At 41.5% G+C, this 26,077-nt stretch overlaps 3 protein-coding genes across 12 annotated transcripts in view; 2 read left to right on the plus strand and 1 right to left on the minus strand.

The window, feature by feature from the left end:
• IGF1R (insulin like growth factor 1 receptor) overlaps positions 1–10,646 on the plus strand; it is a 182,957-nt gene extending 172,311 nt beyond the window's left edge. For both annotated transcript variants that reach the window (XM_083411841.1, XM_083411840.1), the window contains exon 21: positions 1,100–10,646. In XM_083411841.1, the coding sequence (XP_083267967.1) occupies positions 1,100–1,466 (367 nt within the window). In that variant the 3' untranslated portion in view covers positions 1,467–10,646. The remainder of the gene's footprint in view (positions 1–1,099) is intronic.
• Positions 7,551–22,396, minus strand: PGPEP1L (pyroglutamyl-peptidase I like). 3 transcript variants are annotated; one of them, XM_083412326.1, is made up of 6 exons: positions 22,268–22,396; positions 16,883–16,935; positions 13,569–13,685; positions 12,584–12,813; positions 11,309–11,508; positions 7,551–10,839 (listed from the first exon to the last, which is right to left on the minus strand). In XM_083412326.1, the coding sequence occupies exons 1-5, from the start codon at positions 22,374–22,376 to the stop codon at positions 11,340–11,342; spliced, it is 678 nt and encodes a 225-aa protein (XP_083268452.1). In that variant the 5' UTR covers positions 22,377–22,396; the 3' UTR covers positions 7,551–10,839; positions 11,309–11,339. The 3 variants fall into 3 exon arrangements, with proteins under 3 accessions (XP_083268452.1, XP_083268451.1, XP_083268453.1); XM_083412325.1 differs by lacking the exon at positions 7,551–10,839 and having other exon boundaries at positions 11,234–11,508; XM_083412327.1 differs by lacking the exons at positions 7,551–10,839; positions 22,268–22,396 and adding an exon at positions 20,876–21,017 and having other exon boundaries at positions 11,234–11,508.
• Positions 22,397–23,116: 720 nt separating this feature from the next.
• The window catches only part of LOC310663798 (protein FAM169B-like), a 96,128-nt gene continuing 93,167 nt past the window's right edge, over positions 23,117–26,077 (plus strand). For 5 of the 7 annotated variants that reach the window (XR_014504596.1, XR_014504597.1, XR_014504598.1 and 2 more), the window contains exon 1: positions 23,117–23,244. Coding sequence is in view for 3 of the 7 variants with exons in the window: in XM_083412211.1 (XP_083268337.1) it covers positions 23,184–23,244 (61 nt within the window). In the remaining 4 variants the exon portion in view is untranslated. Of the gene's footprint in view, positions 23,245–25,494; positions 25,547–26,077 lie in introns of those variants that run through there. The other 2 variants (XM_083412214.1, XM_083412213.1) reach the window with 2 other exon arrangements.

Raw genomic sequence — 26,077 nt, forward strand, 5'->3', positions numbered from 1 at the left:
GGCTTACTTAAAGGGGTTGGGGAGAGAACTTTTCACCCCCTTGTCCTGGGCGTCTGCTGCGGGAAGGTAAGGGGGCAGTCCCCCCTCCTCCCCTCCTCAAATAAACTGTTATCCCAGATTTTCAGCTTTCATATTTTTTAAAAAGTAAGTTTGTGGCATTTGTAGAATGTGGCCAAATGTACAGGCACTATTCTTACTTTTTTGTGAGAAATTAGCCTGCTTCCCCTGTCATATTGTGCACACACACACACACACACACACACACCCATCCAAAAAAATTATTTGGAACACCCATGATCTGTTACCAGGCTAGAATTTATGAACCTTTTTTATGAGGCCACACAGCTGTACCACTAACACGTTTTTCCAGGCACAGGAATAGGGACCTCCTAACAATTCTGAGCACCCTTAAGAATCTACTGTTTTCCTGGATTCCTTGGGGGGGGGGGGAGCCATGAGTCTAAAGTGGCATAATAGTGTTTAAATGCATGGTGCCGATGTGGCCTAACTAAAGTTGGTTGTTTAGTATCAGTGGTCAGTTGGTCCCACGCTGTGGAAAAAATCCAGCAGAGATTTGGCACAGGCATCTTCCATTTTGTCTTTCTGTTGAAGACATTTTTATGTAGACAGACCTTTGCAGCTGTTTAGTTTTTTTATTAACCAGTCACCTTACTGGTAATCTGTATTTTTGTTTTTACAGACGTACCTTGGTTCTTGAACAGAATCCGCTCTGGAAGTCTGTTCGACTTCTGAAAACGTTTGAAAAGCAGGGCGCAGCTTCCGATTGGCTGCAGGAGCTTCCTGCGCTCAATCAGAAGCTGCATTGGACGTTCAGCTTCCAAAGAACATTCACAAACCGGAACACTCACTTCCGGGTTTGCGGCGTTCGGGAGCCAAAACATACGAGTACCAAGGCATTCAACAACCAAAGTACGACTGTATTCTTTTAAATGGTGTTTTCTAGTTTCACCTTGCAAACTGCCCCAATACTTTGCAATGTGGCGGCATAGAGACACATTTATAAATGAATAGATACTCAGCGCTGCAAAACTAGACTGGTGGTTTCACACCCGTGTGTTTTCCTCTCTTCTCTTCCCAGTTTTGAGCTGATGCGCATGTGCTGGCAGTACAATCCCAAGATGAGACCCTCCTTCCTGGAGATCATCGGGAGCATAAAGGACGAACTGGACCCAGCCTTCAAAGAGGTCTCCTTCTTCTACAGCGACGAGAACAAGCCGCCCGACACAGAGGAGCTTGACTTAGAGACAGAGAATATGGAGAGCATTCCTTTGGATCCTTCCTCAACCCTCCAACCTTCTGACAAACACTCAGGACATAAAGCTGAGAACGGCCCCGGCGTGGTGGTCCTGCGGGCCAGCTTTGAGGAGAGGCAGCCGTACGCGCACATGAACGGGGGGCGCAAGAATGAGCGAGCCTTGCCTTTGCCTCAGTCTTCGGCCTGCTGACCTTTCAGAACCAGGTGTTGTTGTTTTTGTCGTTGTCGCGAAATCGTGCATCTGCACAAGCATCGGGAGAGGGGCGGGGGAGAGAGAGCAAGCAAAGCAAGCAAGAAAAATAACAATATATTCAAAAGCCTACTGTACCTCAGTGGATCTTCAGAACTGTCATAGCTGCACACAGGAGAATCCTCTCTTCGGTTTAAAAGTCGAAATAGCATTTTTCTCTCTCTCTTTTTTCTTTTCAATATGCAAGCAGAAGATTGTTTCAAAGCAAAAAACAAAACTCTGAATGTGGGGCACACACTCAGCCTTCTAAAACTCTTTGACAGTAACAATAGCAAATGAAAACTTGAGAATCTGATGTGTGCATCCCCCTTTCTTTCCTTCCTTTCTGCTTCATAATGGGAAACATATCTGCGTGAAGTTCAACTGTACGGCACTTTTCTTTTTTTTAAAAGAATCACATCAAAAGAAAAATGGCAGGCCAGCAGAGGCACACACACACACTCTCTCTCTCTCTTCCTCTCCCTCTCTCTCTCTCTCTCCCCCTCCCTCCCTCCTTCTTTCTCTCTCTGTCCCCCCTCGCAAGCACCTGCTGAACACTTTGGGTTGTTACAAAAGCAAAGCAGGATTTAAAGAGGGGCAGGGGGAAGGACTGGATTTTTAATATTATTCCTTAGTCTTTTTAGGATCACCTTAGAGATAAAAAGAAGGGCCATTATTTGTCCAAGCTTGTAAACTGTTTTCAACGCTGCCAAATTTTGCCAAAAAACACACAAAATGAACTTTCTTTTAGGGGTGTTTGTTTTTGGGTAGGCATCAAGGGGCAAAATAATCACATGGTCCCTTAAAATGAAACGCAGACCAATACACTCCAATCATACACTGGCATTATTTAAAAAAAAAAGATCAGATTGTCTAGATTTTTATTTTTTTTTTGACTGGACAAAAAGCCTGATTTTTTTTTTAAATGCAGTTGAGAACCTAAAGGAGAGGGTCGAGGTGAAATAAATTACCTCCCCTTATATGAATTCTGGACAAAACTGGCACTGGTCAGCCAAATTGGGGGGGATGGGGCGGAGATGAATTTTGTGCAAAAATTCAACAGCACTACGAAAAGGAAATAGACAGAAAAAAAGAAGGAATTTCCATGAGTTGTTCCTGCTGTTCCGTGGCAGGCTTGCGGGGAAATACTTAAGAGAAACACACACACAAAATGGAGAAGAATAGCCAATTAAACGGATTCAGGCATCCAACACTTTGTTGACCTTTTTTCTCTCTGTTATTAAGACTTCAAAGGGTCTTGCAGTTCTATGTTAGACCATGGATCATTTGCATACACATTGTCTTTTTGTGTCACTTTTATAACTTTTTTACAGTTCAGATGCTCATCTATATGTCTGTACAGAAAAAAAAAGCTGCTATTTTTTTTGTTCTTTATCTTTGTGGATTTAATCTATGAGAAATCTTCAGGTCTACCCCCTTTTTTTCCTCTTGCCGACCCCTCCCTCCCCATTCCCAAAAAAGTTTCTAAATGCTTTGTACTATAATGTGTAACTTCTCTTTCTCGCCAACCCCCCGCTTTCCCAAGACGTGATACCTGAAACATGATTTGCCATCAACTGTTAATGCCTTTTATAAATACGTTTCTGTTTCCTCCCCCCTGTCTTCCTCTCTCTCAAATCTCTCTATTCCTCCCCCCCTTTTCTGTTGGTTATTTTAACAGTATCTATAGGCTGTTTGGGCGGGCCTGGGTGGGGGGAGATATATTTCTGGTAGCGTGACTTCTGCATCCTGCCTGAATATGTATCCTCCTCCCCCTTTTTTAACCGTCTCCTCCTTTTCCTCGCCCTTTGCCCATAATACAGCACCCATGTCTGTTACAGTGCAAGGTATGATGCAAGCTCAGGTCAGGAAAACAAGTTAACTATTTAGTACATTCTTATTCAGTGTTCATATTCATATTGGTGTATTGATAGCCTCACCCCCATTTTCCTATTGCCTTTGTTTTGTTTTTGGTTGTCTCTCTCAAACAACCACACGCATAAAAAAAGAAGTACATGCATATGTATTTTAAATGTTGGGTGCAACAGCTGTTGAGCTGCCAATACCAGATTTGGGGGTCATTTAAGAAAACAACAGATTGATTGGTTTTTAACCCGTTCATCCTACGAACAGCACGTCTCTTTTAGTTCTCAGCGCTGGCAACTTTGTACAAGGTCACAAAACCTCTGTGTTTGTTTTTTTTTTTTTCTTTTCTTTTTGAAAAAGTAGGCTCTGGTGGCGAAAAACGAGGGTTGCTGATAGTTCCAGCTTGCAGAAAATGGTGGGTGGTTAAAAATGGAGGCAAGCCGCAAGAGGTCTTGAGCGTTTGGGGCCACTGTTTGTATGTCAGCCAGTGGTTCCCTTGCGGCAGCTATGAATATCCGCATAAGTTCAGACCAAACTCCCCAAACAAAGCGAGGAGTAATTTGTTAGCTGAGTTGCATATGTTCTGTAGAGGAACAGGGAGCCTGCAGTTTGCAAAATCAAGGTGCCTTAACACTCGTTAATTCACCTGTACTTAACTGCATGGAAGTTCTGTATTAGCACTGATCCAACCAAAGTCTGACAGCAAAAAAAGAAGGGTTGTTCTGGGATGGAAATGTTGAAATATTTCATTTTGGGCTGGAGGGGGTGTTTGACTGAGAACAAAGAATTAAAATATAATTGCTAGATGTGACTGGAGATAATGATATGTTTGTAGTGCTTCCCCTCCCCTCATTTGTGTAGCTTCAGTCCCATTATTTTCTTTTTCACCTATCCCATAGTTAGCTATACCCCCCCCCTTTATAAAAAAAGAAAAAAAGAAAAAAAAGGTATTCTATGTAGGATTTTTTTATTTATTTTTGTGCTATCAGTTTAAATCACTGTAGAGACGCCCCATAATAAATTTTAAATACTGAGATAAGGGTTTTTGAGTTATGACAAGGGGACAGTTTTTTATTTTTTCTTATTTTTTCAAACATTTATCTACCTCACTCTTATTTTTGTGTGTGTATATATATATATAAATATATAAATATACATCTCTCAGCAGCCAACAGTATACTGTTGATATACCGGTAACCTCATTCATTGTACAAACCACATCCTCCAGGTTTTGGAGAGGAGAGGTCACTACCAAATCAAAAAGGTCACCTAAAAAGATTTGTAGCTGCTGTTTTAGAAACACCGTTTATGCTTTCACTTGATGCTGTGTTGAGAGTTGAAAATCATTGTCAGAAGTCATTTGAGCTGAAATCAATAGCTGCTCTTAAAACCTGTTGAAATGAATGGGCATGGGGGGAAACCTCAGTGGAATATGTCCGTGTCCTCGAAAAGAATGGCATAGTGAAGCACAACAGACCCAGGTCATCCTGGCTGAGAACTAGTGGCTCTCTGGGGTTTAAGAAAATGACAACTGTTAATACATTTATCATGCACCAGTTGTGTACTGAATTTGGATGGTTGCTCTGCTGTGTACGGATAAAGAGTCCAAGCAGATGCATGTCTTTCAGATGCCCCAAGCACTCACAAAAAAACCAAAGAGCAAAGTGGTACCTACCTAATAATGATGAAGTGTGGTAGGTTCCGTTCTTTGGCTAAAACAAACAGTGAAATGTGCTGTCATCAAACCAAGAACCCACTCAATGTACACTTTAGGAACTTTGGTGGAGAGGAGTGGGAGCTGCTTCTGTTTAACAGGAGCACTGAGGCATGTTTCATTCTGTGCAGATTGAATGTGCTGAGCATCTTGAAATCCTTTCCCCCACACCTCCAAATCGCTGCTTTAGGTGTGGGTTCTGACCATCCCGTCGTCAGATTTGTCACAGCTTAATCCTTTTTTATTCTGCATACCTGATTCTGGAAGTTGTTCCTGCAGGTATGGCTTGTGGCACCTGATTGTGTTGACTATTTTTGGAATTATGGAGCCTCTTAGATACATGGCCCGTGGTTACACACTTCAGTTGTCGCCTTAAGAGAGCATGGCTCTAGTTCCTGCGCTTGACCTTGGGATGAGTGGGAGGTGGGAAGGAATCTGGAACGCCAGATGTGCCGGGCTTCCCCTGGCTTAATCTCTTGGTTTTGCCCTTTTCTTCTTGGTGATCCTTTGTGGTGGTGGTGGTGGCCTCTGTTCTCTTGCACATATTAAATCTCCACAACCGTGGGGATCCTCACTCAGTCCTTTCAGCTGGCTAAGAGGGTTTTGTTTAAAACTGTCCAAGTTATTATTATTTTTTATTGTATGTAGGTGGTTTTGAAATATTAGGAGAGAACACTAACAATGTAGTGCCCATCTAAAAAACACATTTCAGAAGCATTCAAGTGTAAGGCAGTCATGTGACTAAGCAAGTGGGCCCATGTGATAAGTCAGCCCATCTGGACCAAACCACCTCGACTCTACCATTGCATTCTGCACTCACAACATTTTTAATAATTCCATTTTGGTTTCCACAGTTCTTTGTATTGGGATTTGCGTGCGTGTGTACATGTATGTGTCCCAGATCATATAATATACCTGGCTTTTCCCATACGGTTGTTTATGCATGTCAAACAGAGAATTAATGTTGGCTTCATATTGGGCATGAGGCTGGGGTTTTCAGCAAGACTGTTGTCTTGCACGGGATGGAGAACTGATTTTAGATCTTGATGGGCTTGAATTAAAGATGTTTGGATTAACCTTGTAAAAAAAGAAAAATCTACTTGTGTTCTTAATAGTAAACACAGAAGATCTTGGCTCCTTCAGTCACCAGATGTGACTTACCAACACAGATTGTCTTCAGTGAAGGAAACAAAGAAAGCTGAACTACCAGGTCCGTTATGTATTTTGATGAGAACATAAGAATAACCTTGATGGATCAGACCAAGGATCCAACCAGTCTTAGCATCCATTTTTCCACAGTGGCCAGCTAGATGTTTCTAAGCAGTCAACAAGCCAGGTACGAAGGCTGCAGCCCTTCTAGTTTATATCCTCCTGCAAGAGGGTTGTTGCATCTGGATCCAGATGTTCCATTTAACTTACATGGCCATCAGCCATTGTTATGGCCTCTCGTCCTCCATGGAGCCTCCTTTTTAAATCCATATAAACCAGTGGCTATCCTTGTATCTTGTAGCAGCAAGTTCTGTGTTTTCTTTCATGTGTCCTGAACCTTCTACCATTGGGTGACCCAGAGATCCAGTGTCAATGAGAAGAACTTTCTGTAACCCATTTTCTCTCCCTTGTGCATTTTTTTAAAAAAAACCTCTATCATCCCCCCCCCCCCATGTTTTATATTCCAATTTTTAAAGGCGCTGAACTTCCTAGTTTTTCCTTTCTGGGAAAATGTTCCAACCCCATGGTCACACCTTTTCTAGCTTGTTGAGATGTAGTGAGCAGAATCATACCCAACATTTCAAGTGACTTTGCACCAATTGATTAGGTTATTTGTAATGTTATTTTCAATAAATTTCCAAACAATCCTTAATTGGTTTATTTCATTGCCACTGCACATTAATAGCCACCACAACCTCCAGTATTTATTCTTGGAAACAACTTGATGGTTCAGATCCCATCAAACATGTATGTGTAAAGTTAGGGTTATTTTTTGGTCCATTGTGCATCACACAATTTCATTCCCCATGTTCTTCTTTGGAGCTTTTCATGGTCAGCATGAGTGTTCACTATCCTTAATAAATTAAAAAGCATCAGTCCCAATACAGATCCTGTTGGGACTTCGTTGTTTATATTCCCCCATTGAGAGGTTTCCCCATTATTCTTCGTTTCTGCCTCCTGTTCTTTAATCTTAGTAATCCATAGGAGGAGTTGCCTTTTTATTCCATAACTGCTAAATTGATCCAGGAGTCTCTGATGAAGGATTTTGGCAAAATATTTTTTAGAAGTCAGAGCAATATAATAACTATTGGATTATCCTGATCTACCCGTTTTTTGAATCTCTCAAAGAATTCTAAAATGTGGATGAGGCAGGATTTCAATTTGCGGGAGCCAGTTTGCTGCTTCTGTTTAATAATTCTGTCTTCTGTACACTATGCCAATTTTACTGGGATGGATGTTCAGTGAATGGACCTGTCTTTTTCCAGGTCCTCCTGGCTCACTTAAAAAAATATAATTGGTGGGATTTGACTACTTTCTAATCCTCCAGTATAGAGGCCAGTTTGTATTGAAGCTACATGCAAATTTGTAAGAGCAACAATTTCTCATTTGGAGTTTTCAAAGAACAGCATGTATGCCGTCCAGAAATGGTGACTTGTTAACTTCTGATCTTATAATTAGCCCCAGATTTGCATTTCATGACACCTCCATTTGATGTAGTACCCACCCCCCAAAATGTGATTCATATGTGTCTGTCACTGAGTTCTTTTAGTGATGTGCAGGAGGTGGTTTGGTTTCAGAGGAAGGAATTTTGTATCAACACAGAAGTGTTGCATGCTTGGTTACTATTAAATCAGATGTTAACCTTGTTGTGAAAAGAACTAGACACCAAAAGCAGAGCATGAGGTGGGGCTAGTTTCCAATTAATTTCTCCTCCTTGAGAGAAGAGATGTTAAAGATTCTTTCACAGTTTAACGCTGATGCTACTGTTGATACAGAAAATAAAAGAAATGCTCAGCCTCAAGACTAGTCACGAGATGGAACTGCTTTTTAGATCTCTGGGAACCTGCTGTGGGTTGTTGACTACAATCCATGGCTGTATGAATGACACTCCTGTTGTTGATATAATGTTCTATGTAGTTCTATTTTTTAAAAAAATTCCATTCCAGTAGTCAGTAACGCATTCTTGTTATGCTCTTTTAATTTTGTTTTTTCAATGGTGTACTCCATCACTGGATAACAATGAGTGGATCTATTGGGGCTCCTGCCAGAGTTGCATAGCCCAGCAATGAACTCTACATACTGCAACCCCACTCTTTTAAGCATAATTAAAAGGGGCAAAAAATGTTGGCACAAACAGAAATAACAAGAGAGCATGTCCATATATATATGTGCCGACTCAATGGTTACGTATAGGTTGAACCCTTTTTTCCCCCTGCGGGTGCTGAAGATACAGAACCAATGGGGTTGTATTCTAGAAGTTGCTGGCTATCATCTCAGTTTGGAAGACCAACTGGTTCTGAGTCAAGGCACTTAACATTTCTTTTTAATAGGTTTTTTAAAAGAACACTAAGGAGGTCTATCCAAACTGAAGGCAGAAAATATGCAAGACACTGTGAAATACAGGTATGGGGCAAAGATACTGATCTACAAAGACACAGTTTGCCCGAAGTTCGGCATAGTTTACAAAGCATGACAACATCCAACTAATTAATTTGACCTTGCAAAATTGAATTCCTGTCTCAGTGTCTTTGCTGTGGAGTCAAGTACACTATGTAGAACTTTATTAAAGGCTATTACTCAAGATAACAAGTTTACCCTGATCCAGCTCTCCGTGTGCACGTGGAGTTCTGCACACCTGGCTTCCCTGTTCACCTTAATGGAAGGCAGCTCCGCTGAAGTAAATGGGGAAGGCCTTGCTGGAGTGGCGCATGTGCTCTACGCACATACTAGAGCAATTGGAAGGGATTGCTGGACTGGGCCACCTGACCATAAATAAGTGTTGCACAAGTTCCAGATGGCTTTCATTAGATGTGCATGTGGAATGGGTGTGTACTTGTGTGTGGTTGTCATCTTTTACTTTTGTATCCTTTCTGTTGACTAGCAATCCATTAGCATTTTCAATAGGGCTCTTAAGTCCAGTAGATTACGGGTAGTCAGTTGACAAAGCTCTGGTTTACAAAACAAAACCCTTATTACATATTTCATTGCATTTTATAAGTACATAGAATGATTTTTATAGAAATGTTTGTAGTTTATAAATGCCTAAAATAATTTAAGGGCACTTTTCAGTGTGTGTGGATGTATGTCTAAGGTTTTCTTTTCCTTTCCTTTCCTTTTTTAGGATACTGGTTTTACTAGTTAGCTTTACAATATGCCAAAAAAGGATCCTGTACCAACTCTTAAATCATGGTTCATTTGTTGCCCCAAATACACAGTAAACCCAGAATATGTTCTGTATCTTCAGTCACCTGGTCTTCCAGAGCCCTCTGGATGGGTGGGATCATCTTCAACTGGTCATTTCACTTATACTGTATGGGTGCAGGTTGGGATAAAACCTCATTGGTTAAGGAAACAGAACCATTGTTGTTGCTACGCAGTCTTTAGCTACAATCCTCAGTATGCTTCTTTGGAAGTAAGTTACACTGAAATCCAGGGTAAATGCATCTCCAAGTAAACGTGTTTGGGATTGGAATTATTGTTTGCATTATTTAAGTACCTGCTTTATTGTTGCCTAGGTTGATTGAAGGATTTGACTGCATAGTATGATATCGTGGTGAAAAGCCACTTTCAATACTTATCACTGAAAGAAAGACAACTTACGTTTACAGATTCCTTATCACGTCTATTCAAAGAAAAGGTGGCTTCGTATGCAGCCTGTACAATTTATGTAGATATTTAGCAACGTTAAATCTTTGTTTTAAATGACCATCAAAGGTCCCTATTTATTACTCTAATTATTTAAACAAGAATACCGAAGATCCAATTTCTGTACCCAAATTAAAACAGCTCCTTCTCCTCTTTACCCAAACAGTTCTGGGTAGTTCTGTTGCCTTTTTTAATATTTTTTTTCTGTTTTCTAAACCAGTGAGGTTTGAGAAGAAAGGACTGGCCAGAGTTGTTCTACCTCTGGAACAAAAAAGTTGGAAAAAAACACAGAAACTAGAAAGTGCTATGGAACTGAATGCATTTGCAAACAACATTTTCCAAGTTACCTTGTTTAAAATATAAAGTTTTTTTAAAAAATAATAAAAAATAAAATAAAACAGTAATAACATGGCCAATTTATTACATAAAGACTTGCTATGTATAAATTATTCCTAAAGAAATTCCTGTGTTTATATTAAAATGAATCAGTAGATGATGAAAAAAATTCAAAATGTTTTTGTATATTCTGTTGTAAGAATTTATTCCTGTTGCGATATATTCTGGATTCTTTACATTATGAAAAAAAAGAACCTTTTGTCTATTTTGAATGGCTGAAGCTAAGGCTCCTTTAGTTTCTCTTACTCTGCTTTTTTTCTAGTAGTTACAGTACTACATAATTAAGTTAAATAAAAAGAATTCTGTATGCATTTTTGCGTACTGTGTATTGCCTTTTATTCAGAATACAAGATACTTTTAAAAAAGTGCAGCCTCTTCTAACAAGATGTGCTCTAAATGATGATGATGATGAATTTCTATTAAAGCTACTTTGTTTCTTCGGGAGGGGAGCGTTGTTCACCCTTTGGATAATTTTTCTTAACAAAAGTATCTGCAGTAACGCATCTTTTAAAATTCAAGATTTTCCTCATCAGAACCAGAATTACAGAAAGATTTATTTATTTGCAAGGTTTTACAGCTTTACTTTATGTTTCTATGGTTTTCCATAGACACTTAACATGTGCACGGTGTATTGTTCCATACAGTTACGGGTGGAATGGAAAGCCAGGTCCTATCAGCCCAAGCCAGCTTGGCCAATGGTGAGGGATGATGGGAGTTGTAGTCCCAACAACCTATGGAGGGCCATAGGTTCCACATCCCTGCATTATAGTCATAATGTACTCCAATGTACACATGCAGCTCCTTTGTCCGAAAGCATTTTTACATTTCATCCCTGAGTGTAAGCAGTGTGTGCATTGAATCATGAAGGCATAAGTTTGCACACACAGAGAACATTGGATTGCATTGGTTATTTTTTAATAGGTATGACTGATGGTATTACAATTTTCATAAAGTCAGATGAAAATGAACATACCTTGTAACTTGTGTGTGTAGTTTTTTTGGTTTTACATTATCGCTTGTTTACATTGCTTTAAGATCTCTAAGATAACAGTCTGCAGGGCTCTTCCAAGAAGTTCTGCTGTCACCCATTGGGATAGAGGAGGTACATGTATAAACACTGCTCTTCCATTACCATAGTAAAGAGAGGTATAATAGATGTAATCACAAACGTACCTGCAGCATGGAGGAAAGGTATACTTAAAACTACACAATATGTATGCTTAATTATATACTTTCAACAGTTAACTCCATCTTGCGCTTTCAGACAACGCATCAGAAGAGGTAAGGTTGCTAACTGCTTAAAAGCATCTCAGTACAGCAAACAATTTCAAGAATATCTGCACAGCTGTGCTTTATCTGGCACCAGAAAATTTTCATTATAAAAATAGTATTATAATTAAAGGTACCCCTGCCCGTACGGGCCAGTCGTGTCCGACTCTAGGGTTGTGCGCCCATCTCACTTAAGAGGCCAGGGGCCAGCGCTGTCCGGAGACACTTCCGGGTCACGTGCCCAGCGTGACAAAGCTGCTCTGGCGAGCCAGCACCAGCACAGCACACGGAAATGCCGTTTACCTTCCCGCTTTTAAAGCGGTACCTATTTATCTACTTGCACTTAGGGGTGCTTTCGAACTGCTAGGTGGGCAGGAGCTGGGACTGAAAGACGGGAGCTCACCCCGCCGCGGGGATTCGAACCGCCGACCATGCGATCGGCAAGTCCTAGGCACTGAGGTTTTACCCACAGCGCCACCCGCATCCCAATAGTATTATAATTACAGTAACCCAAATTCAGTGATGTGTTACGGCACAGAAGTGCCTACATCGTGGGTGGAGAACCTTTGGCCCTCCAGATGTTGCTGGACTGAGATTCTAGTTAATCCTGGCCATTGGCCATTCTGGCTGGGGATAATGGGAAGTCCAGTAACATCTGGAGGGCCACACATTACCCACCCCTGTGCATTTAGGTTTGCGCCCAACTTTGAGACTAATGGAGAAGCTTCAAGAAACAGGTTCTCTGCATGCATGGACGAAGGGGCTAACTTGAGGAAAAGCTGCATCAGATCCACCTTGTGGTTAACTTGGGGTCCTAAGAGTTTAGATCATGTTCCATTAAGTATTGGGCATTATACACAGGAGATACTGTTTTCTCAGATCTTTCCAAATTTTGATGTGTTTGACTTTTGGGAATATTTCCTAGTTGAATCATGTCTCCCACAACTGACATGGTTTCTCAATACAGCAAGTAATTTACCTTCCTGCATCTCTGGAAAAAATTACATCCATCCCTTCCACCTGAACGTTTTTCCAGACACACTTCAAATTAATTGTCGAGTCTATTCTTTCTGGGCCTTCTAAGACACAACAACCTTTTTCTGGACAAAATCCACAAGCATCATTTTCTTTATAGCCTTTGTTCTTCCCACACTGCTCCAGAATGATGATTGCTTTAGAAGTAGAAACGAGGCCAATATGAATCATAACCTGTAGGTTGCCCCACAAGAGAGAAGATAGGAAATAAGTTCTGATATACAGTATATAATGAATCTGTGCCCTGGCCTTGTGTGAAATACAGACTTGCTACAGAGAACCTTGTCCCTGGAAATCTATGTTTCCACTGTGTTGGGGAGAAAGTCGTGGTTTTTTGGGGTCTATTTATTTATTCATTCAAACTTTTTGTATGTTACTTTTTAGGGCCAGGACCTCGCAAAGTAGCATGCATGATATCAGATGCATTAAGGATATCGGATATATATACAAATACTATGAGAAAAACAAGTAATTAACACTCCTGAAGGGCAGCAGTGAAGAAAAAGGTTTTCTGAGCCCTGTTGCTGAAAAGATGAGATGTAAATCAGAAGGAAGTTGAGTAAGGGGGGGGGGGGCTACTGGCAAGAAGGCAGAACACTGCATGTCTGCTAAAGGGGGTGCAGGTATATGGGTGAAAATGGTCCTGAAGGCAGGAATGGAGAGCCTGTGGCCCTCCAGTTGTTGAACTATAACTCCCATCACTTCTTCCTGTTGGCCATGCTGGCTGGGACTGATGTGAGTTAAGAGTCCAATACCATCTGAAGAGTCCCTGCTGTAAGGTAACCTGGTCCCAATATGTTTAGGGCTTTAAAGATTAATCCCAGCAGTTTGTCTAAAAATAATAATGAATCTTCTGAAGATTACACAAAATATTTTGAGAATCTAAAGCTTAATTTTAAATTGAGTCCTCTAGTAATATTTTCACTTACTTGGGGCTGAAGGGTTGCCCATGCTTGACAGACAATCTCTCTTGCTTTTTTGTAAGCCACTGGCAGTTCCATGATGTGTAGGTCTACATCACTTCCAAGACCAATTCTGGCCAGTTCCTGTGTTGGAGTGAACAACTTGTGTTAAAATATTTGATGTTTCAGAGGAAGCTGTACAACTAAACTTTGTGGCCCAACTTCTCCTAAACCCCATTTCTTAGATATGGCTGATCAGCATGCAGAAGAAGGAGATGGCCTAAGCAACCATGAATTCATCATCCTTCCTTTTTAAACGTATAAGAGCCTTGTCTGATAGAGCAGAGGTGTTCTCAACTTTTGAAGGTAGACATAACCATGTTTGTATAAGTTACCAATGCAATGTTTAGGAATTCCAAATGCGTAACAGAGAAAATAACCGCTCACCTGGGACTGCGGGTGAGCAGCCGTTGTCGCATGGCATGGCTGCAGTGGGTCCAGGGAGGCCCCCATCTTCTGGCACAGCCAGGGGAGGAAACAGCTGGCACTGCCAACCTCCGGCTGTATAGGGCCCTCGGATAAGGACGTACAGTGTAGACGCAGCCAATCAGAGCCAGGGGCTTGGGGGCTGTGAGCAGCCCACCCCCAGCCTATTTAAGGGGGTGGCTAGGTGTTGGCCAGACATATGGTCCTCCAGGTGGTCTTGGAGGGTCATCGCTGGCTGGGACTGATGGGAGTTGGATTCCAAAAGCTTATGGAGGGCCACAAGCTCCCCGACCTTGCCCTATGGGGAAGCTGCTGTCATGTCATCTTCCATGTTTCCACAATCTGCCTTTCCTGTGTACTAGCTACTAAAACTCTTGTCCAAGCTCTGTTGGCCCTGGCCCCCCAACTACTTGCTGTTTTGATGATTAAATGTGTGTCTCATAACGCACTCCCCGGGGACCTGTCCTTGTTTGGAAGAATCTCTATCTTCCTTTTCAAGTTGGAAGGTCCCAGTGTTTCATTTATTGCACCGAATCCAAGGTGGCACAGAAGGAGCCGCAGACTTAAGATTGCCCTGGTACTGGTGTGTGAATGGGGCAAGCTTGTTCTTGAAGGTTGGCTTCCTGAGTAAACTGTTACAATTTCCTTGTCAGCGGAAACATTGATTAGCTGTGCTCAATAAACTGTTTGACATAAACAAGCAAACAATTCTTGCAGGCGAAGTAAACACATTAGGAGAACACAGCCAGCTGTGTTTTTCCTGTGGCACGAATGGTCTTGGAGAGGCTCTTGCATCATCTTGCATAAGAATGCAGCATTGTTTGCCTGTTTTTCCAAAAGTAGATCCATGCCAGCTTACAATTAGCATTTTATTTTCTCACACACATTTGAATTTCTCTGTGTTTAATGAGACACTCTTCTGTGACTGGTTAGGCCAGAGTCAGATGGCCGCATGTAACCTCCCCCCCACCCCTTTTCCATGCAAGAAACCGAGGCCAAATAATAGATTGGAAAGCTACTACTACTGTTTGCTGTCCATGGTAAGCAAGAAGAAAGGTTATTTGATCAAAAGCTGAGGACAGAAAAGAATTTGTAAACTAAAAACAACTTTAATGCTTCTACAGCAGGGGTCAGCAAACTTTTTCAGCAGGGGGCCAGTCCACTGTCCCTCAGACCTTGTGGGGGGCAGGACTATGGGTTTTTTTTGGGGGGGATGAACAAATTCCTGTGCCCCACAAATAACCCAGAGATGCATTTTAAATAAAAGCACAAATTCTACTCATGTAAAAACACTCTGATTCCTGGACTGTCCGTGGGCCTTAGATTGCCTACCCATGTTCTACAAGGTTCTCCCATCTCCAAAACATGCAGAACATAGCTCTTTTAGCAGGCATAGAAATCTCGGTTTGCTTGGGACAAATATGGATGCCATCAACATAAAGAGAGAAGAGGTTAGGGTTGGTGTGTGTGTAAAAACACTATTATTTGTGGAATCTGAACCTATCAAATTGTTTTTCAAGCCTGAATAAACCACTGGCTTAGTCCTCAGCAAGGACCAGCATCTTCAGCTACACTCAAAAGTAATTTTTGGAACCAAAGAGGAAAGAGACTTTAATGTGTCTTCTACTGCAGGGCTTTGGCATGTTTAATGATATACTGCTTTTACTTATCTTATGTCATTTTTCAGCACTGCAAGAAACCAAAATTATTCTTCAAAGAAACCTCCCATGTTTCATTAGTTTATTTTGGCTTTAGACTGCACTAATTTGCAAATAAATGGCACTTAATTTTCCTCCAAGATAGTATACCATACTCTAAAATAGGGGCCAAACACTACCAGAAAACAATGTGTAGAGCTATTAAGTGATTATTCTTGTGGTTTCAGGCACATAGCAAGCTAGGGCTGGAAGAAATAATAATTTTTAATTTATTATATTTCTTACCCACCCTTCACACCAAGGTCCCAAAGTGCATTACAACAATTTAAAATACAATATTAAAATCAGTTAGAAGAAATTATAATCCAGAGAATAGGGTGGATCCTAAAATAAATATCTCAAGTATCAGAAGCCAGGTTAACTAGAAGTGTCTTCAACATATGACAAATAACCACATAATGAAGGTACTAGGCTTTCTCTGTGGGGAGGAAATGCCACAGTGGGCTGCTACAAAGAATGCACCATTCTTGGTTGTCACCTGGAAGTACCAAGAGGGTCCTCTCTACTGATCTTAATACCCAAGAGCATCTGTAGGGAAGGAGGCAGTCTTTCAGATATTTAAATCCTAAGTAGTTTTAGATCTCCTGGATTGCTTGATCTCCTGGATTGCTTGAAATACTGACAATTTAGTAAGGAAGTTCTGGTTCAGTGATTTGGGTTGTCTACTGCTTCACTGGGTGTACAATAAATTTCTTATCCAGAACACAAAGTACTTGTATTATTTTCCCCATCTCTTTTCTAGTAGCTAATTTCTGAGAAACAAAACTTGTGTGAAATTTGGTCTGTGAGGGGAAGGAAATAATGATTCCAATTATCAAGAGCTTGCACTACATCTTAAACATACTTAAGTCTTTGATAACTAGTCCTATAACTCCATGATGTACCTGAAACCTCAAAGTAAATAATTTATTGTGCTTTAACAGAACTCTGAACTGATTATGTAATGCTTAATTAATACTATAATTTCCCCACTTAAAATTTCATGCCTTTAAAATTTCATCAGTTTTTGCTTATGTTTTGATTACAAAGAAATAATTCCAGGTAGTGAAAAATACCCTACCTTTGAACGCAAGAGAAACACAAAGCTACACCTGAATATTGTTCCTTTTTGTACTTCAACATAAAGGGCATTCTTACCTTTGCTGCTTCCCAGCTAGAGTTAACAAGATGCTGTCGAAAAGGACCAAAGCCTGAAAGCAAATAAGTATAATTAAAACCTTAAAATTCATAAGTTCCTGATCTTGTCACAATTTGTTCCCTTGGCTAACTTCTGCTGTGAGTTGTTTATTGAATGGTTCTTGAGATTTTTACAGTAAAAAGTTCCCTTATCTCAGCTTCTCAATGACAAACAGATTAGTCTCTATTTCCTATTATCCCCACAGACACCCTCACTTCAGGTTACAGGCATGTGTTCAAGTTCTGTGTCACACAAATTTAACTATTTACAATTAAAATAGCTGAATCACTAAACTCCCCCCCCCCCCATTTTTTCTGGTAATATTCCTGTAATATTTTTCATAGCAAATTAAAAGAATAAAGTTAATAATTCTGCTCTGAACAAGACTTTGAATCTGAAAGCATGTTTCAGTTGCTGTATTTTAATAGTTGCTGTGTTTTATTGTTAGATTTTATGTTGTAAGCCACCCCAGGAGCATGAATTCATGAAGAGCTGGAACCGATGGATGAATAAAGAGATACAGAGGTGTAAGTAGTATAAGGGGAAGAGATCTATCCTCTACTCCACAATCCACATAGATGTGTAAGAAATTTGAAACTTATCCTTTTAATGTAGACTCTTTGCTCATGAACTGCAAAGATCTAAAAGGTATTTCACCCATTGAGCCACATTAGGAGACCTGCCCACTTTACATTTATGCAGGATGGTACATTTAGCTATGGCCTTAATTTTGTACTGAACTAGTGGAAGGATTTTGCCCCTTCTACTCCAGGGATGCAGAACCTGTGCTCCTCCAGATGTTGAAGGACAACAACTCCCAGATTCCTGGCTGCTGACCATTCAGAGTAAGGCTGATGGGAGTTAAAAATCCAGCAATATCTGAAGGGCCACAGCTTCCCCTTCCCTTGCCCAATAAAATTAGAGTTGCAACAGAATCATAGAACCATTATCAATTATGCAGCAGCTTTTGAAATAATGCTAGTTTAAATGCAAGTTCTTATAAAAACTACAGTTCACAAGTAACATCTTAAAATGCATTCTGGCTCTATCAGGGAAGAAACCTAAGATGGTGTCTCTTCAGGTATGATACATAAATCCATCATCTAAAGACAAAGTGTGCTGCTTGCTTCAGAACTATGGGGCTCCTTAAAAACTCAAATGCAAATTTTGTCCAATTTTGTTCCAGTTTTGAGATTCTTTTTAAACTAACAAGCTGACAATTTTTCGTGCCTTCCTACATTACACACACTATCTTCTGCCCAAGAGTTCTTGCCATAGAGAGGGAATATCAGTATATCTTTCTATACATAAAAACATATTGGTGCCCCACCCCTTATATTCAGTAACGCAGGATAGTATGGTTGAAGTTATCATATTCCGGTTTCTCAAATCACAGCTCTGTGATTTAAGTTAGGCAAAAAACGAGAAAAGGGCCAAAGACAGCCTAGTGAGTTTCAGGATTGATCAGGAAGTACAATATTTTACCAGGTATAACACACAGGGAACAGATGAAGCATTTGAGAGGAAAAACAGAGATATGGTTCTGTATCTGCTTCACTGCTTTTTCGGTAAAAGAAATGGGGGGCTCACCAGAGTTGTACAACATCAAGTTATGAGCTAGCTGAGTGAAATGTGCAGCCTGCAACTGTGGCTATAAGAAACCTCTGCCGAGGGTTTAGCTGTTCTATTAAAAGAAGTGACTTCATTATGAGCTCTTCAAATATTGGAGTGTCGAAACCAACACAGGGATCATATTGACTGAATAATATTGGCTACTAAAAGCAGAAATGGTGCCAACAATTTTGTTTCTAGCAGGTGAAAAAGTGACTGAGGCATTTAGTGATGACACTGCAGTACCTCTAAACTGCACCTGCACATTTAACAGAAAGATATGGGACATAAAACATAAACGCTGCAGTGTGATGTTCTCTTGTTTAGGGTTTTAGCCAGCCAGCAGTGCCATTCCGTGCCCAATGAGCATACTGATTGGGCTGTTTGCCCTCCCCCCTCCTTTTAGGTTTCCTTGGGGGGCCATTTCCATGTGCAAACCTTGGTGCTCCCCAGACCTGCTGATACCACCCCCTTCTGAATGGGTGCTGCTGTTCTGGATTTTAATTTGTTGCTGGTTATTGTAGCTAAGGAAAAGGAGAAGAAGAAGGTGATCTCAAAGAGCAAAGGTAGTTGTCTTGGCCTATAAGAAAGATCCTAAAGTGCATATTAGACTTTTCCGGTTCATAAAATAGTGTGCAAGCTTTTGAGTTTCCCCAGAGTCTTCCATCTTAAAACTTACCAGAATCAAACATGGATGGCTTAAAAAACACCACCAGCCTTTTCTTTTCATGCAAGTTAAGGCTTGCCATGATGGTGTCCTGCCTTCTACCTTCAGAGGGAGTGTGTATCTGAATACAGTGGTACCTTGGCTCTTGAACACATTAGTTGTTGAACAAATCGGCTCCCAAATGCTGCAAACCCAGAAGTAAGTGTTCCGGTTTGCGAATGTTTTTCGGAAGCCGAATGTCCGACGCGGCTTCCACTTGAGTGCAGGAAGCTCCTGCATCCAATCGGAATCTGCGCCGAATGTTTCCGAATGGTTTCGAGAGTTGACCGGACTGCCGGAATGGATTAAGTTTGAGAACCAAGGTACCGCTGTACTAGTTGCTAGGAATCACAACTGGGAAGATGGTTGTTGCATTCATGCCCTGTTTTGCATGTTTCCATAGGTATAAATCTGGCTACTGTGGTAGCAGGATGCTAGACTCGATGGGCCTTTGGCCTGATCCAGCAGCGTTCTTCTTATGTTCTTATATTCTCTTCCCTATATGTTTTTTAAACATCTAGTCTGATGTTTGCATATGATTTTATGACATTTCGGGTGGCCAAATAAATCTATTTCCCTCATATGGACATTAAAAATGGATATGTATAATTTCGTTCAGATTACGGCAACACAGGGGGTTGGACTAGATAACCCTTGGGATCCCTTCCAACTCCACAGTTCCACAATTCTACAGAAAGCTTAAGTGGTTTCGTCATTCCCACTTCCTCATCCAAGTCACCTAAAACTATGGAGCGTCTGAAATGTTTCTGCCTAGGAGCTATTTTAACAAACACAAAAATAATCTTAAATTGTGTGCTAACTGAAAGTGGCTAGATTCAGATTCTCTTTGACGCCACTTCATTCTCAGTCCTGTGTCCTCAGATGGCCTACAGTGGAAAACTATCCAGCAACTCACATGTCAAGCCTATACGTAATGATTGCCTTTAGAGCAGCTAGTGGCGTAACAGTGAGCAAGAGTGTGCAGTGGCATTCCAGGAGAGTTTCAACCTTTTAAAGCTCAGTCTCTCTCTCTTAACTGATTGCATCTTCACTGGTGATTCAGCATTAACTATAACTGAAAAGAAATTATCCAAAATTGGCTCCAGGGACTTGGATGTTCCGGAATGCTATTTCAACACACTGTTTATATATTATAGTGTTGGGGTAATAAAACTGTGTGTGTTATTTCCTCTGATTTTTATCTCCTTGTTTTGAAACTGAGAAGTTGAAATTTGACATGTGTTGGCTCTAATTTTGGACCTTGATGTGGAACTGGGAAGCAGTCTTGCTCTATAGCTCTTTTTAGGCAACACTTTTCTAGTTTTACCCTAGAGGCTAAATAGCCCGCACAGGAAAAGATATCAACAGATATTTTCGGAAGTGACAGGAATAACGAACGGCAAGCTTTCTTGGATAAAGGATAGCATGCATTTTCTTTTACCCCACTGACATACCATCTGATCTTTTTTAGCAAGTTGCAGCAGTGAGCTATTTTCCATTTGGAAATGTTGGTATGTCCAGTTGCTAGTTGTTTGTGTGTCTGTGTGTGCCTTTGGAGTTGTTTATGACAAAGAGCAGACCAGTGTATGCACATTCCATGCATGGCTAAAAGAGGACTAAAAAAATTGAGCCTTACCCGTGACAACCACCGTGTCAGAATTGATGTCCATTTAATTTAAATCCTTTTACGTTCTGGACACCAATAACCAGCTCACTCTTCACTGGTATCATGCTTGATCACAGCTGACCTTATTATATTCTTTTACCATCTGTTCCAAAATGTCCATCTTCCTATTGGTCAGTGGAAAAACACTTCACCAAACTGGGACTGTTCTGGTTTCACATGATGTGGGATAATTTTAATTACACAAGCCCTGGAATATTGATGGTTACAAAGATCCGTATGCTTTCTCCCCTTTCAACTATGCAGAATGACTTAACTACATAATCTTAGCTATTGATTTCAAATCTAACCTGATTAGAAATAATCCAATCACTTTTATTTTTGTATGTCTCTGTTGCATAGTGATGCTGAATTAATAAAATAAGTCTACCTATTACTTATAAATTTGGGCTTTTATAGTCCACTATAAAAGCCAGTGCTCTGTAGAAGCAATTTTAGTTATCTTTTATTTATTTATGTCTCTATATCTTGCTTTTCCAGGCAAATAGTCTTGACAAAGTGGCTTACAATATAAACAGCCTCTCTGAGGCTCTTTCATGCCCCTCTTTTTTGGCGATCAGGGTGGCATACTGTCATCATAAAATAACACTAAAATAATTTAAATCACAGTTAAAAACCACAAAGACACATAAAAATACGGTATAAAAATCATTTTCCATTTTAAACTGAAGCATCTATAACTACTATAGGATTAGAACCAATGGTTGCGAATCCAATGAAGCTGATTTTGGCTAAACATTAGCAGAGCTTTTCCAATGGACCTAAATTCAGCCTCGTCCTTTTTAAATGCGTCTTGTTGCATCTGGCTTAATTTGAAACCATAGTATCCCACCTCCAGCCATTCCCATAATGCATCTGGTTGTATGTGGGTTATGGTATTGCTAATCACTCCTATTTGGTGTATAGGGGACTAGAAGCTATTGTACAAAGTGCATGCTATTTTTTTTTTAAAGCATAAGAAGAGCCCTGCTGTATCAGCCCATCCAGTTCAGCATCCTTTTCTTACAGTGGCCAACCAGATGTTGATGGGATGCCCACAATCAATACCTGAGTGCAGTACCTAGCAAATCTCACTGAGAAGCCTTCCTGCCTCTGACATTGGGGGTAGAGCATAAACAATGTGGTTAGTAGCTATGGATGATAGCCTCATTCTCCATGAATTTGTCTAATCCGTTTTTAAAGCCACCAAAGTTTAAAACCATATCCCCCCCCCCCAAGAAGGCTAAAATATGGACAGTTGGAGTGCATGCTAGTGCGGTTCTTACATTGCTGTGGACACTGCAGCTATTAAATCATACATTTTTATGAGCTTGGACCACTACAATGTGTTCCATGTGCAACTACCTTTGAAAACGTTCCAGAAACTGCAGTTCGTTTGGGATATGGCTTCGAGACTGCTAGATGGGACCAGGTGATAAATTTTTTTTGCCATCTTCACTAGATCCCAGTTCATTTCTAAGCTCCACTCAAGGTGCTGGTTTTGATTTTTTAAAGCCCTTGGGAGCAGGGCACCAGAAATACTATCTTATTCTACATGTGAACCTTGAGATCTTGGCGTCCAAATATCCTCCTCTGAGGGAACTGCAGGAGCCTTTTCAGTGGTGGCACCCTAGTTGTAGGATGTCTTGCCCAGAAAGTCTTGCCTAGGACCCACTTTGCTGTCGTTTCAGGCCAAGGCTGATTTTAAATATCTTCCCCATTATATTTCCCCACGACTTTAAATCTGTTTTAGCTGTAAGCTTTTACTCTGTGGTTTGTGTTTCTTTGCCACAATACTGTATAAGGATACCACCACCACCCCACAAAAAAACCCCCTAGTTTTGTCTCACTGGAGGCTATTTTGTGGTGAATACATGCACACCTGTATGTATTTGTCATGTGTATTTATTTTTAAGTGGTTTTTTTTGGGGGGGGAGGGGGTCTTGAATGAAAAGTCAAATACGAATAGATTTCTTTGGCAGGAGGGCATTTTGTGGGGAATATACACGGCTTCCCATCCAAGAGCCGGTACATTTGTCGCAATTGTTTTTTGAGAGGATATGTGCAGAATACCAATTGTCTCACGGGAGGCTATTTCCCCCGCTTCCCGCCGAAAACGCTAAAGCAACCTATATGCACTCCGTGAGCTGACTGAGATTTCGACGGTCGAAGTGGGTGTGAACGGCAGAAGCCATGAGGGAGAGAGACTGGCAATGGGCGGCTCTGAGGGCCGGCGGAGGAGGAGCAGCAGGGAGGCTTTAGAGCCGCCCCGGAGGAAGTGATGATGGCGGCTGCGGTGGCCCCTCAGAAGCGGGCGGGAAGCGCCGCCTCAGGCCGTGCGGGTAAGAGGGACTGCGAAGCGCTGGCTCTCGCTTCTCTCGGGGCTTCATTCTCACACGGCTTTCAGCTTCGGGAAAGGGGTATTTTATTTTTCGTGTTTTGATTTTTTGAGAGTTGTGTGTGTGTGTGTTTCGTTGTGTGCATATTTTAATCCGATTACAGCAACAAGGGCAGCGACTAAAAGCACAGCGCATTTCCCTCTCCTTTCGCGCTTGAGAAATCAAGACCGCAACTGCGTGCCGAACCGTAGGTTGAAAACACGCCATCCCTCCTCCGCAAAGAACCATGGGGACTATAGTTTACGCACACCGGGACGCTACAGTGCCTAGCCCCCTTAACAAACTACAATTCCCAGGGTTCTTTGCGTGAAGATATATGTTTTTGTTTCATGCACAGAAATCCTGCCTCCTCCTCACCCCCGCCGCCAGCTTCTCGGCTTGTAAATGCTGAAAGCCCCTAATTCCTTACCTCCCTTCACCAAAGTGTAGCATTTTATGATGTGAGAATCTTTACCTCAGGGCAGGCGGGGCAATGGGGTCCCTCCCTCATTTTTAGTCAATATATGCAATAGTTTATTACAACATTTTTTCCTCCAAGGAAACTAGGTGTGATGTGCATAGTTCACCTACTCTTCATTTTATCTTCACAATCCTGTGGTGCAGGTTAGACTGAGAGGCAGCGACTGGCTAAAGGCCACCTTTTCGGCACCATAGCTGAGTTAGTCTTTGAACCCTGGTCTCCCAGGCCTTAGTCCTTTTCTCTTTAAGGTTTTGTGACCCACAGAAGTATTAATGCTCTGGATGTTCTCCTATTATAGTAGGAATCTTCTAGATCCTCCTTCCAGTAGTTTTTGACCCCATAGATACAAAATGTCCTTCATAGACCACTGGATCCCATTTTAAGTTTTGGCCCATTAGCATTGGGGCTACTTCCAAACTGCTATTTGTGGATGGCTTTCAGTTCTCTAACCACAAATTCAGGTTTTGCAATCAAAGTGAATTGGGTACCCTTCCAGGACTTTGTGGGGTAAGGAAGGTGATGGGGGGAAATGCACTGGAAAGAGTGAGATAACAGTTGCTTCATATAACCTCCCTGCAAACAAATTGGATTGAATGCTCAGTAAACAGCCACATTATGTAATCTGGTTGCCAGTTCATTTCTTGGCCCAACTGAAAGTGCTCACATTGCAGCTTAACACCCAACTTAGACCCCAAATATTTGAAAGACTCTCCTACAGAGCCTCTTGGGTGCTAAGATCAGCAGGGGGTGCCCTCTTGGTAGTTACTCTGCCCTCAGAGTCTCAGTTGGTGATTGTCTGGAACAGGACATTCTCTGTGGCAGCCCCTAAAGTCTGGAACTCTCCCCACAGATGCCTGGCACCTATACCACTTTCAGTGAATGCTGATGACCTCTTTACGCTGGCTTTTGACACTTGAGGTGTATATCGCAGAATCACAGAATTGTAGTTGTAAGGGATCATGAGGGGAGGGTCATTTATCTAACCACCTGCAGTGCATGAATCTTTTGTCCAAAGTGGGGCTTAAACTTACAACCCTAAGTTTATAAGAGTCTCATGGTCTACTGACTGAGGTATCCTGCCTTATTTTTAGTGATTGTAATTTGTTTTAAACTGTTATAACCTGCCCTGAGATCTTAAGGTGAAGAGTGGGTAATTAGTAATAAGCATAATAATCTCCCTGTTAAGGAGGAGGGGGTTGCCTGGGGGGAGACGTAGAGAAGAAGGGGGAGGGAGGTTGACGGTAGGAGAGAGAAACATGAAAGACACCCCCCACTTTCAGGGTTATTTTCAAGAACACGCACACATCCAGGCAGACACCCCATCAAGCTACTTTGCTGTTTTCTTGCATTTCTCAAGCCCTCTCTGTAAAACTAAGGAACTGTTAATTACAGAAGCTGGGGAGGATTTTTGGTGTGGTTTTTTTGGAGGGGGCTGCAAGTTAATGAAATGATGGCACCCAGGGCTCCCCTGAATGTTCCTCTAGTCACCCCAGGGTGCCACAGCACACTGATTGACAACCACTGGCGTAGGGGATAAAACTGAATGCTGAGTAACCCCACATTGAAGGCTCTATGGGGACAAAGAGCACTCCCCAAGCATCACCCTCTGGAAGCGACCATCCAAGTAGGACCAGAACCACTCCAAAGCGGTGCTACCCACACCTAACTTGGACAGCTGCTCCAGAAGGGCTCCAGAAGGATACTATGGTTGGTGGTTTGTAAAACTGCTGAGAGGTCAAGGAGAATTAATGGGGACACATTTCCGCTGTTTCTCTCCCAACAAAGGTAACCATGCAGGGCGAGCAAAACAGTTTCTGTGCCAAAACTGGGCCCAATTGAAATGGATTTAGAAAATCAGTTTCCTCCAAAAGTGTCTGGATCTGGTCTGTGACTACCAGCTTAAGAACCCTGCCCAAGAAGGGGAGATTGGCAACTGGCCAGTAGAATCTACCAGTTAACTACTTTAACATGGGTCCTACTTTTAATTTCTTGGCTTCTGTTTGATTTTTCTTTTGCTTATTTCTGTCTTCTTGGGACCTTTCTGTGTGATTGCCTTTCTCTCTACCCTAACCTGTACTGCCATCTTATTTCTCATTTCCTCATCTCTCATGGGTTCACTGTATAGTCATGTACCCTTCACCCTGCCCATAAGGGTACACATGTTATTATTTATGTTAATATATTTGTCTCCTTCATGGATCACTACCTTGTTGTGGCGAAGGGGCTTGAATAGCTCAGAGAAGCTATGAGCTATGCCGTGCAGGGCCACCCAAGATGGACAGGTCATAGTGGAGAGTTTTGACCAAACGTGATCCA

The sequence above is a fragment of the Podarcis tiliguerta genome (assembly GCF_965153285.1).
Source record: "Podarcis tiliguerta genome assembly, chromosome: 14".
Lineage (NCBI taxonomy): Eukaryota > Metazoa > Chordata > Lepidosauria > Squamata > Lacertidae > Podarcis > Podarcis tiliguerta.

Coding starts and splice junctions, on each gene's coding strand:
- PGPEP1L (XM_083412326.1), bottom strand. CDS start 22,376: ATGAACTGGGATCTAGTGAAGATGGCAAAAAAAATTTATCACCTGGTC. Junction 13,686..16,882: donor CTAGCTGGGAAGCAGCAAAG/GTAAGAATGCCC, acceptor ACTCCAACACAG/GAACTGGCCAGAATTGGTCT. Junction 12,814..13,568: donor GGGCAACCCTTCAGCCCCAA/GTAAGTGAAAAT, acceptor GGCAACCTACAG/GTTATGATTCATATTGGCCT.